Source organism: Fringilla coelebs (assembly GCF_963513975.1).
Source record: "Fringilla coelebs genome assembly, chromosome: 19".
Taxonomy (NCBI): domain Eukaryota; kingdom Metazoa; phylum Chordata; class Aves; order Passeriformes; family Fringillidae; genus Fringilla; species Fringilla coelebs.
Window position 1 is genome coordinate 11,616,813 of NC_140045.1, and position 13,373 is coordinate 11,630,185.

The 13,373-nt window shown below is 41.4% G+C and overlaps 1 protein-coding gene across 2 annotated transcripts in view; it reads left to right on the plus strand.

The window, feature by feature from the left end:
* Nucleotides 1–13,373, plus strand: part of TBCD (tubulin folding cofactor D) — a 118,591-nt gene that overhangs the window by 50,918 nt on the left and 54,300 nt on the right. For both annotated transcript variants that reach the window (XM_084218412.1, XM_084218411.1), the window contains exons 16-17: nucleotides 7,744–7,801; nucleotides 12,022–12,051. In XM_084218412.1, coding sequence (XP_084074538.1) covers nucleotides 7,744–7,801; nucleotides 12,022–12,051 — 88 coding nt within the window. The remainder of the gene's footprint in view (nucleotides 1–7,743; nucleotides 7,802–12,021; nucleotides 12,052–13,373) is intronic.

Below are 13,373 nucleotides of genomic sequence, written 5' to 3' on the forward strand. Positions count from 1 at the left end.
ATTTCTGGACACAGAGTCCTGGCTGGTCTCTGCTGGTTTTCACCCCTGTAGCTTCACTTTTCAGTGCTGGTCCTTCAATGCAGGCTCACCACTCTGTCCTGTGGTACTTGCTTCTGGTGTTTTTTGAGACCTTGATAAAACCTTCCTGTCTAAGAACCTGCTGTCCATCTTCTTGAGGCCAAGCACATTTTTCCTTCCATTTTTTTCCATAGGGAGCAGACAAGAAATGCTGAGACATTTTAGCCTTGTTTCTCTCATGAAATGTTTCATGGTGTTTTGGTGATGTTTCATCTACACTGGCATGGAGTGTAAAGGAGAGGAGCCTGATGACTGTGATAGGATGTGATGCCTAAAACATCCCCTGTTTTGGGATAACTTTTGGAAAGAGAAGGTGAAACTCCAGGACAGCCCTGCTTCACTTTGGTGTGCTAGCAACAGTGATATTTGCCAGAGTTAGTTATTAATGAGATATTTTATTTTGAAGGGTCATATTTAATTCACTTCTAGCTGAGTTCATGCTAAATTATCTGTAGTATGAAATTCTTAACTGAGGGTACCTGAAGATGTATTTGCACATTGAAATAATTCCATGATATTGTATTATTGTGAATATTGTATTTTGATTGATGTTGTAAATACAATATTCTTGTTTTTAATCCATCAGCACTAATGGCAGCAGTGAAGGCACACTGTCACCTGGGACCAGAGTGGTAACAAATGGCTCTGGCAGGGTGGTAACAGCTCTGCAGAGTTACATTTATGTTCTCACTGCCTGCAAATCTTTAGTCTTGGTATGGCCAGACTCGTCCTGAAGTCTGGTTCAAATCTGATAATTTTTCTAGATTGGGCAGCAGCTTGGTGAAAATAAAAGCTCTGCTTCCATCCTCTGAGTTGAAAAACTTTAAAGCTTTCCTTTAAGGCTGGGCAAGCTTTTTGCTTGTAGAAACTTAAGAAATCCCAATTGTTAGTGTTCAAGCCTTCCCTTTATCAGAATTCTGATCTCTTCTGTTTATCAGAACTTTTCTTCTGCTCATGATCCTTTGAACAATATATTTCATGTTTCATTTACTCCTTTCCCCCTGCCATGCTGCAGTGTTGGTCTCCATAGGCTTGATGCAGGTTTACCTGTGTGATTTTTCAGGGCTTGTGGTATTTAGTTTTATGGTCACAAAGCTTTATTGGTGGGACCTCTGGAACAGATGTTTATAGCAGGAGGTTGTGTTTCTGAAGAAGGTGGTGCCCTTCAGCTTCCAGCCTTTTCTGGGAACAAGTTATTTTCTTTTCAGGAAAGTTTCAAATGACAATATTTGAGATCCCTCTGCCTGTGGTAGTAAAACTAATGAGAGCTGTGGTTGTGCCACCTATGACAACTTCAGTTGTTGAGAATAAATTGGTGAGATGGAGAGAAATATGGGGTGAAAGCTGAAAATTGCTAATGAACAGCTGTAAGGTGTTGTGGTTTGTAATATCTTAGTTTTCCAACAGAGCTGCAAGGTATTTTAGCAAGTATTAATGCTATACAAGGCTTCACTTAAAAATCTTTGTAGCTATAGTGGCCATTCCTTTTCTAAATCAACTCTTGAAGGTAGAATTGCTACTCCAAAAAGAAATGGTGAAAAAAAAATTCAAATAAAGTATGACACACAGTTTCACCTATTGTGTCAGCAAGCTGATAATTACATATGGCTTTTTTTTAAATCTAGCCTTAGGTGTGTCACTGTTTTACTTAAAGAAGAGTCATACTTCTAGCCACAAGCAAATTGTTGCTACCCTTCAAAAATGCAGCACTCAGCATCTTGAAACAAAATGCATAATATCCATTGTGAGCTGAATTACACAGCAAAAACTTCTGCCTGGATAAGAACACACACTCTCAGAGAAAAATAGTAAACACCTTCCAAAACTCTGATGAGTGATTGCAGTCCTGTGAGTGAGTCCTGTGAGTGAGCTGCTGGCTTTGCTTAGTGCTGGGAATTGCTCAAGGTCTATCCTGCACCCTGTTCAGCTGCTGGAAGCACATGGGACACACTTAGGTACCAAAATACAAAACCTGGGTCCTGCCCTACATGTCCTTTACAGCAGTTACAGATTAAAGCAGAGGGGGATTTGCTGGGGATTTTTTTTTCCTTTTCTTGCATCATTTTGTAATTGAAAGACATTGTGTTCTCAGCAGTCAAGGAACAAAATATTTCACTTTGGACCAGTGAAAAGTCACTTTAAATTGCATCAAGTCAGATTGGTTTTTTAGTAAAATTTCAGACAGTGCTTTAAAATAAATCCTCCTCTCCATATTCACTGTCAGCTGATTCTCCCCTGTTTCTTTATGAATGTTCTCTTCAGTGATGAAATTGGCAGAACAATGAAGTTGCAAACTTAGATTGCTGTAGATCATAGATCAGCCCTTCTTCTTCCTGACCTTGCCACTCTTTTAAGAAAAAAAAAAAAAAAAAAAAAAAAAGAAAAAATATAGAGAACACTTATTGGAAATACATGCCTGAGAGTATTTCTAGTAGCACTTGCTTGTATTTTTTCATGTCAGGTTTTTTTTTCCCAATCCATATTTCAACAATACCCACTTGCTCATCTGCTTAATGGTCTGTTAAAGTCTAGTTAAACTGGTTTCTAAAACCTTGCCTCATCTATTCCAACTACAGGACCACAAAAAGAAAATTTTTGGCAATGTAGATGAAACTTCACTTCTTTTGCAGGACCATGTTTTCTTTTTTGAGATGCACACACTGAAGTTGCTGTTCAAGCATATCATTATAAAAGCACCACTTGACTGAGCTTTGTTTCTCTCCCAGTCTCTACATGCAGCCTCTCTTTTTAAGCTTATCTGTGAGGAAAGTGAAACAGAATTTAATGACTTGGAAATGTGGGTAATTTGATTCCTGCCCCCTTGGGTGTGGAAGTTGCTGTCTGTGAAGTGGCAGGTGCACAGTAAGGAGCTGAACTGTTTTGTTTAAAACCTAAACAAAAAAATAAAAAGGAAAACATACTTGCACTCTGTAATACAATTAGAGTGATTAAATGGTTGCTGGCTATCTGAACTGTGTGGAGCTGTGCAGGGTGTGGGTTCCTTTGCCTGTTGTGGCTTCTGTGGGGGGTCAGAGCTGAGATCTGTTGGGATCTGGGATCTCTGGAGAACTTGTGAGAAATGTGTTTGTAAAGAATTCTCAAAACCTGACAGAAAGCTCACACAGCCTTGTACATCTGTGTGCAAACTCTGAGATAAACTGTGCTGATTTAAGAAGGTCATGGAATAGAGATGACATTGTTGAGAGATTGAACCAGAAACAAGTTTCAAAAAGTTTCCAAATATGACCTTGCAGAAAGACCAGGTATTTTAGAGAATTAGGCTGGTGTAGGGGGGTCAGGAGCTGGGATCTCTTGGCAGCTGAGATCTGTCTCTGTGCAGCAAAGCACTAGGGCAGGCAGCCTTGGCTTCCCCAGGGTGCTGCCTGGCTTTGGGAGGGGGGAGCAATCAGGTGTGGCTCAGGATGGATGATGGAGCTTGCTCCAGGGCAGGATTGTCCTGTAGAACTGGGGAAATCTGAAGCATTGCTTTGAGCTATGTCTTGTACTGTGATGAAATATGGGGAATGGCTTTCTGCAGTTATGTACCTGCAGAGGAGAACTGGGTGCTGAAGGCACTTGGGTAAAGGGACCTCTGTTTCACAGACTTTCCCCTTTCTTCTTTTCTCAGGATTTGTAACTCCTGTTCTAAGCATTTTTCTTATTGCTCTTTTCCACATGTGTGTTTCTTACACTTGCACCATTTTACTTCAAATCTTTGGATTGGAATAACTCAGTGAAGAGCACAGGAGGGTGGGTGGTGAACAGGATGTGTGAGAGCTCTGTGTGAGCTGGGTTAAAGGGACTGCAAAAGCGGCAGTGTGGAAATGGGAATGGTCACAGCATTTCTCCTTCTCCTTAGACCTTCTCCTAGATAAACAGGAGAAATTAAACCTGAATCATCTGCAGTGTGGCTGGAGCAGGCCCTTTACTTGCTCCTTCCCCTGTGGGTCTCCTGCAGTGGTGTAACACAGCTCCATGGGATAAAGTGAACAGAGGAACTGCTGTGGTCTCAGAAATTAAAAAAACCTGAAGTCTAGATGTGTTTTCATCACCCAGCTCCCTGTGCAGCCCTCCCAGGTGGGCTGGCATGAGTGGAGAGGTGCAGAAGGGGCTGTTTGCAGCAGCAGTGCTCAACAGACCCAAGTCTCACCTCCTTTTCTTGCTTGGATCGTTCAAATCTATCTTGCTTGTGGTGGTTCTTGTGCCTTTCCTTTTCCTAATGTACAGCAGGGAGGAGAGTTTGCTGTCCTGTTACCACTTCACCCTTTTTAAGGCTCAGGAAGGAAATTTTGGGTTCGTACCAAATAGGCAAGAGGTTTGAGAGTTTATTTTTCTCCTCCCACAGCTTCAGGGTGGCACACAGGGATTGATGGCAGCACATTGCCAGGGGATAGCAGCAGGATCAGCTTCTTGCTGCTTGTGGCTAGTGGGGACTGGAAGTGCCTGCTGCAGGTGGTAAAAGGAATTCAGGTTTATTGCCTGGTACACCTTGTGCTTGTAAGCTGAGGGCAACTGGTGCTTGTGCTTATTTCTGTGTTCTGATGTCTCTCACCTGGCCCACCTCTGCTCCTTGGTTCTTCTCACCTTGTCAGGGAAGGGAATGAGAGCCACAAGGGCTGGGAAGTGCCCACTGACATACTTGGAGTACTTGTAGCTTTCCCTGAAGCCAGTTAGGTGAGGCCTTGGGAGGATGGATAATGAGGAAAGGGAGAATTGTTAGTTGACTGATAAAGTTGCAACTTACTTTTAAAATCTGTGTTTATTGTGAACTTAATTGCTGTCATGCATGCAGGCTCTGTATCTCTCAAGGAGCCAGGAAAGGTGTTCATGGGGACTGGAGGGTGTAAAGGAGCAGGAAAGGTGTTCATAGGAACTGGAGGGTGTAAAGGAGCCAGGAAAGGTGTTCATAGGGAGTGGAGGGTGTAAAGGAGACAGGAGAGGTGTTCACAGGGACTGGAGGGTGTAAAGGAGCCAGGAAAGGTGTTCTATAGGACTGGAGGGTGCAGAGGAGCCAGGAAAGGTGTTCATAGGGAGTGGAGGGTGTAAAGGAGCAGGAAAGTTGTTCCATGGGGACTGGAGGCTGTAAAGGAGCAGGAAAGCTGTTCCATGGGGACTGGAGGTGCAAAGCCATCCTCTGCTCCTCCTGGCAGCAGGCAGGTGTGGTGCACTTGGGGCAAGTCAAGGCATGATCCTTTGAGTAGCTTAAAAAAATATCCCACTTGGTTTGACATCAACAGTTTCTTTATGTTAGGAAATCCTGGTGCAGTATCACATAAACTCCCACGACAAAGCAGACAGGTGAAGACACTTTAGAGGTGTTCCACCCTCTGCACTAAGCCTGGCTTTGGGCAGGATGTGCCTGTGCTTCCAAGAGGGAATTAGCCTGAAAAGAGCATTTGTGGAGCTTGATAAGTTAGAGTGCTTCACTGAAAGGATTAACATGAAACAGGGAGTGCAGTGTGATTTAGGAATCTAACGGGGCACTGATAGAATTCCTGGGGGTTTTATTTTGCACACTGACAATATACTGCTTTGCTGGCTTCACTTACACAGCTTTGTCTTAAGGTAAGAGAAGAGTAAGAAAAACTGGAAAACCACAGTGTGATTATAAAATTAGTTCCTGTTTGATGCAGTGAGGGCAGCACTCAGGATTCTGAACTTCTTGGTATGATGAGGGGTTTTTTGTCATTGTTTCCACCCCCCTCCCCCTTCAGAAAAGACCAATATTGAGCTACTGCATAACTGACAAATTACTGTTCCAGTCTGTATAACCAGAAATGTCAGGAAGAAATTTGCTTCTATTTGGTTTCAAGGATCATTTTCCTCCACATCCTTGAAAGTTCTCTAATTAAAACATTTATGGGACCTAGTCATAGCATTAAAACTACATACTTCTTAAGTGTCCTTTTAAAATCATTTTTAAGCCTCTCTGTGTGCCAGAGAATTAGCAAGCCTTGATTGATGCCTTGTGAAGGCTGACCTAGAACAGAGGCTAGACAGAGTTAAAGAATAAAGTAGGGATTTATTAGAAGGTTTCAATGGATGTATTTTGGGTAGTATAAGAGCCTAGCTAGGGTTACACTTAAGATGGAATTAAAATGTTTATAAAATGGATGACTTGTCAGGGAGTGTCACACTTTTATAAGTTCTGCTCCATTTGCATATTGGAGTTAATTGTCCAACTACAGCTCCAGCCCATGAAGTCCCATCCTGCTTGTTTCTCTTTCTTCAGTTGATGTTTGTGCTCTTGGGCTGAGATTGGGATCATTTGTCCTGGGTGCCCAGCTGGAACAGGAATTGTTTTGTCTCCCTGCTCTGTGCACAGAGCTCACCATCCCCTGATGTGAAGCTCAGACCCACCCACTAAAGCAGCACAGAATGTGAAAAACAGAAAAGCCAAAACCTGAGGCATCAGTATGAAGAGTGTGTACCTGCCCCAGCAGTTTTTCAGCAGTGAGCCATCAGTGCTGCTTCCTGATGGAATGCTTCCTGAACATTTGCTCTTGCAGGCTCTGTTGTTTGGATGACCTCCTCTCTCCTCTTGTCTTTGTGGCAGAGAGGGCTATTGCTCCTGCAGGTAGCAGTAAGAAAGCATTAACTGTCTTTAGAACCCTTTATTGGGGTTTGTTTTCATTTCATTCTGACTTTCTGGCTCCTGTTTTCCCTAATGGATTTAAACTGAAATTACAGAGGCCAAGCTGACTGTGCACTTCAGAGAAGTGGAACAACATAGTATTCATCACTGTAGGGAACTGATAGCCACTACCCAGGGAAGTTTGATATTATCAGTGTAATTAATATCCTTATGCTGAAGCAAAGCTATCTTGAATTTACTTTTCAGCCAGTATTTATTTCCGGTTTTGCCTGGAGTCAATAAATCATGTAATGAAGAGTTTCAGGCTTTGAAAGGAATAATTTTCTGCTTAAATGATTCTCCTGAAGTGATGTTTATTTGTTGCTGAAGTTAATTGAATGCTGGAGGTGGATTTCTAAAGCTGCAGACTGCGTGTCCTGGGATATATTCTCTCTCCTGTGTTGTGGAGCACATCTTTGAACAGCAGCTCTTTTGAGGCACAACAATTACCCTGTGCAGGGTCACCAGACTTCATGCATGAAGAAATTGTTTCACATAATCATCCTTCTGTCTCTAAAGGGTCACCCTAAAAAGCTGCTTTGCAGTTCATCTTGCAGGTTACTTTTTATCAGGTTTTGCATGTTTGATTTTTGTGCCTTGCAGGATGTGACTGTTCTCATGGAGATGACTGCAGCTTTCCATTGCTTCACTCGGTGTTGTGTTTACTCCTTACACAAGACTTGCTGTACATTTGGCTATTGAGAAACTGTATTTCCAAGTTTTCATTTAAAATAGCATTGAGTCTCACAATTGACATGATTATGTCCAGGTTTTAAACCCCTGCTCTGTTGAAAACATCTTTGTGTATTCCATAAATTCCTTTCATACAGTGGGGTGGGAAGTCCACAGCAAACTAGAGAAACAAGAAAGCACAAGGTTACTTCAACTTAGATTTTAGTTCAGCCTTGTATTTCTAAACTCCTTAGAGGACATGCTGGGTGTTCTGCTTAGAAGGCTAAATGTTGAAATGATGGCATTGCACGTTTCTTTTCATGTATTTGCTACTAATGCTCAATGTTTTATTTCCTCAGTGCACTGGTTATTGCTGCAGTATTTGATCGTGATGTCAATTGCAGAAGAGCTGCTTCTGTAAGTTACCACATCCAGCTTCCATCTCTCTGTGATTTTATTGTTTTCATTTAATAATTTGTAGACTTAACTACGTATAACTACAGTAGAAGAAGCAAAAAAATTGGTTTTTTTAAATCCTTAGAAATATCTTGTGAATTTAATGTTAAATTATATAATCCATAGATGCACATCTGGATTTATGGCCACAGTTAACAGTCATTGTTGTCATGATGATCAAGATAAAGTATCTAAGAAAGAATTATTAACATTTTTTAGTCACAAGATCACAAACAAAAGGGTCCTACATAATACACAGATATTGGCTCTGTTGCACATTTCCAGGCTGGGGAGTTTTGTGAGGTTACACTTTCCTGATTGTACATCAGCTGTTACATTTTAATCATGGTAAGCTGAAAATTTCTAGAATAATCTCTCTCCTTCAAACATATTTTTAGTTGTTATATAAAACTCTTTCCACAGGACTGAGAATGGTTAAAAGAGTGACAAGTCCATTAATCAGATGCTGTTGGGCAGTAAATAGAACTGACACCAAAGTATATTCTGTGGAAACTTTCTGTAGAAAATATTTGTGCAGTTGAGAGGAGTGTTCTTAAGAGAAGAGAAATGATGGAAAATTACAAATTTCTATACTCACAGAATTTGACTAGAAATAATGGATATCTTGTCTATGAGAATTTAATTTCAACATTGTAGACGTTGAACTTGCTTTCTTTAAAACAAAAATGTGAATTGTATCTTTTAACAGAAAAACCAAATTATCTTATGCAAATATAAAAAACTCCACCCTATAACTGTATGAACTCAAACCAAAGAGTGTCTGCCAAAGAACTAGATGTCTGTTCCTGACAATAAATGTCACTGTGTGTTTAAAAAACAAAAAAAGAGAAAAGACAATATTTTCAATCTGCACATTACCAGGTCTGTCTGACTTATTGACTGAAATTGTGCAAAGTGATGTGTTTAGAACATCAGGAGGGTTTCTCAGGGATACCTGGCTAGCATCCTCACTTTTTGTAGCCACACCTGTGCTGCTGTTGAAGCTGCTGAATGAAGCTGCAGTGTAATTGCTGGGGAAGTGAGTCAGTGCTTGAGCAAGCCCAGCTCAGCTCCTGGCTCTGAAGGTGCTCAGAGCAGAGCAAGCCAAGGTGCTGCAGATTGCTGAGCAGTGCTAGAACCCTTCCCTTGCTGTACAACTAACAAATATCAGCAATGCTACTTCCCCCAGACTTCAACTCCTACTTTTTAAAACTAGAATTTGCCAGTCTTGGCTAATTTTAGTCCCTTTATTCAAATCAATTCTTCAGAGGAATTTCTTTTCCTGAGAGCTGGGAACATAGGTGATTTAAAGTGAATTATTTGTGTGATGCCTAGGAATTGTCCTCAGAATCAGGGTTTATATAGACACCAAGGAAAAATCTTTAGAGCACAATTGCCACTACAAGAGTGCTGCTTACCTTTGGTGGCTGGATTTAATCATCATTGTGTTTCTACATTTAAACTGGTATTTTGGCCATGAGCTTTGTGCTAAACCAGCCAGACTCAAGCTGAGAGAGCAGTGCAGCCTGAATATCTGTATTTAAATTATAAAACCCAGCACATTTCTCCTGACTTTCCTCCTCTGCTGTAGCTCAGGCTCCTGAGCTGTCTGCAAGTCAGCTACCTCCAATCTCATTAATTTTTTCACTGGTACTTTCCAAATCAGAGCTGGTCAAAATTTGGAATAGCTGTTTGATGGACATTTATGAAATTACTAAAGCCTTCTCTCTTATTTTAGAGAGGCAAAGAAATATTTTGTGTTTACCAGCCATTATTACAATTTTGAAGAAAAATACCTGGAAGTGCTAAATATTTCCAATCATTACTTACAGTTAAATGCATATTTAAATAAACAACAGGTTTTACTAGATTTTCCATCTCTTACAATATGCAATATATTATAATGCAGAGCACCAATAAAATAAAATGGTGAATAGAGACATTTTGAACCCTGAGGTTAGAGAGAATAGAACAAGACTCTGCTTTTGAAGCTCCACAAGCATTCTGGGCTGGCTTGTGCAACTCTTTCATGAATAGTCAGTATAAGGAATAATCAGATGAATAAGTGATGTTGAATTGGACTCTATTCAGCTCTGACATCTCAAAGAGAGGTTTTTATTTTTTCTCTTGTTTGACTGATAGTATTTAAAATACCTAGTTTTAAATAAAATATTTTTAGAGAATGCTGTAATAATTTTTATCAGTTTTTGTGGGAAAGAAGAGTGTTCAGGTTGGTCACCTTGGTTCTCATCTCATGGATTCTTTAAATGAGTATCTTTGTATCCATCTCCAGAGTTTTTCCATCTCCAGAAGGGGATTGTAGAAAACCTGAAAAATTACTCTCACAAAACACTTGAAGTATTTGGCATCTCTTAGGAATTTGGCATCTCTTAGGAATTTCAGGGCTTTACAGATTTTTTATCATTTAGGCACTTGTCTGAGCAGCACATTTTTAAATGACACTGTAATGCACTGGTTGAACTATGAAATCCCTTGGATATGATGGAGAATGTTATACTCACTGAAATATGCCTGTGCTGAGTAAAAAAGGGCTTCAGTAGCATAAAATATAGAATCATCCAAGTGGGAAAAGCTTTAAGATGATCAAGTGCAACTGATGATCTTAACCCAGCACTGCCCAGTCTACCACTAACCTGGATACACCAAGAGTTACCAAAAAATATATTCTGCACATTTTTTGTGGAATGGGCGAAAAGATTATCATCTAACTGCCTTCTTTCCACCAAGGGGGAGCTCAGAGCTGCACAAATAACTGGCTACAGCTTAATGAGATCTGCTTGATCTCCAGAGGGAGCGTGGCAGAAAACACAGCCTGTGCCCGCAGTAATGCATCGAGGGCAGCATAAACCAGGACCTAAAGCTGGAAGTAGAGAGAAATGAATGGTGCAGAGTGACAGGCACCCTGTCCTGGAGTGAGGAGAGGAGGGGAAGAGCCTGTGGCAGCAGCATCAGCAAGGAGCAGCCCCAGGGCACCTCTGCAGCCCCAGGGCACCGCTGCAGCCCCAGCTCCTGCCCCATCCCAGCTGGATGTGCTGCCCAGGGGCACTGCTGGCAGCAGGTGGGCTGCCAGGCTGTGCTCCATGCCCTGAGCTGCCAGCAGCAGCTGGAGCTGCCTGGGCAGGCGTGCAGGGGCTGCAGGCAGGAGCCTGAACAGGCAGCAGCACCTCGGGAGGCTCCGGCTCCATCCCGGCTGGCGTCAGCCCTTGCTCCACCTGCAGAGTGGGATCCTCCTTGGGGAGCCAGCTGAACCTGTTGTTGTCACAGGTGGATTACCACAGGGCTGCTGGAGTTGTGGAGGAAATACAGAAGCTCTGGCTGTCCAAATTCTTGTGGTGTTTCAGTAAACATTGGAGCTTCTCCCCTGTCCATTAAATATCAGTTAACGAGTGTTGTCCATCACTGGAAAGCTGTGTGTGCAGAGAGTGGCACTTCCATGGAGAATAATGATCTCCCCTCTCTAAGAGTTAAAATTTACAGGAGCTTTTATTAGTGCTTAGGATTTTGTAGCCTTTAAAGGGATAAAAATAATGGGCTTTTTTGTCAGAGAGAAAATTCAAGTAGGGAATTAAGCAGGTTTTCTTCTGTATGCCATACAAGTAGACAGATTACTTTCCTGGTTGTTTTCATTGAATTTTTGCAAGATTTTGAGTTTATTTAGTGCAAAATACAAGAGATATGCATTATTTTTGTCTTCAAAATTTACAAGCCGTGTTGCAGTGTGCTTTCAGACACATACCCCGCAGTTTCAATGGTTTTTACCCAAAGTTTTCATTGACAAAGAATTAAACTTTGCCCACTCTTAGCAAATGATGTTGAAGTCAGACAAGAGTGAGTTGCCTCAGTTGCTGTTGTCTGTAGGTACTGACTTTCCATCCCAGGGCCAAGCCTGGTGTCCCTCCCAAGCCCTTGTGTGGGTGTGACAAGTTTAATAAACCTGAATTCTCAAAGTGCTGCCAGGCAACGTAGGGCTCCAGGAACAGAGAACGTGGAGATGCAGAAACAGAAAAGCCCTGCAGGCTTGTTCTACTGACAAAGTTTACTTTATTTAAAACAGAAAAGCCATGGGTCATTTATATTGTTGTGTGTTTTGAATTCATCATCTGGTGTTTATCAAAAAGCAAACCTGACTCGTTTTGGTGTGTTTGTTCTCTGTTCCTCAGGCTGCCTTCCAGGAGAATGTTGGGAGACAGGTATGGTGACTTCCCTGCATCTTCATTCATTTGTGCCTTGGAGGTTACTGTAAGCATGGAGTACCTAAAATCCAAATTAGACACCGTGGCTTTGGAAAAATTGAGGGAAAGAATGTCACAAAATAATTGTTTTCATTATGAGCAGCAAGTTCTTGTGGAATGTTTTTCTGAGGTGTGAGCTTTATTTTAGTATTCCAGTTTGGGAAGAAAATGAGCTTACTGGTAATTTTCAGTCCTTCAGGAGAGCAAAACCAGCATTTGGGCTGATCATTGTACACCCTGAAACTACAGTGCTTTTAAAGCAGGAAAAGTGCAGGGCTTTTTTTGTTTGGTTTGGGGGTTTTTTTGTTGGTGTTTTTTTTGTGAGTTTTGTTTTGTTTTCTTTGGGTTTTTTAATTTGGTTTGGTTTCACTGATTTTCTAGTTTTCAATAGAACCAAACCAACTGAAGTGGGCTGTGCAAGCATTTCTGTAGTTGGTGGTTCCACACTAAACAAGGCTCAAAAGTCTTCAACTCAATTTTTGGGCTTGTCTCTTGTACCATTTAGATATTTTGAGAAATCTGGTACTTTTGGAGGTACCCAAGTCCTTTGGTAAAAAGTATTGTGGTAGGTTCCTATGTAACTTAACAACATTTAAGTAGTTAAAATCCTCAAGTCAGCTTTGATTTTCAAACTTGGAGGAAAAGCAAATAGGGTAAAGCCTTGGATTTATTGGTTTCTCACCAGGAATTAATAAAGCTGAATATACAACTAAGAGAGTGTGGGGAGGGAAGGTTCAGTCAGTGTATTCCTGTGAGCAGGGCATGTGAGCATGGTTAAAGCAATTTTGTTATCAATAAGCTGCTCTTTCAGGGATCTTTGTTGAAATGCTGTCACCTGGCAGCATTCCTGAAAATCTCTGTGTTCTGAGCCAGAATTTTATTCCTTTAGAACTCTGGCTGTTCAACCATCTGTTCATGTTCAGTGTGTGTTTCTAGAAGTAAGTTAATAGCAGAGAAAAGATGCAAGAAGGCTGGGAAGAAGAGAGGAGGGATTTTTAGTGACCTGACCCAGCTGAGTCTGTGATAAACAGAAGCCAGGATGGCTCTGCAGTTCCTGCCCTGCAGAGGTTGGGCATCACACAGCAGCCCAGCCTGATTGCAGTGTGTGAGGTGCTGAACAAAGTAAATAACACCTTAGCCTGACTTAGCTCCAGGGGAGAGAGGGCTCCTGGCTGCTGCAGGAGCAAAAATTTTCCATCTAGCAACATTTCAATTTTTAAAATTTATTTCTGAATCAGAGGAGTAGAGTCCATATTAGTTAACAGCCAGAAAGATTCCTT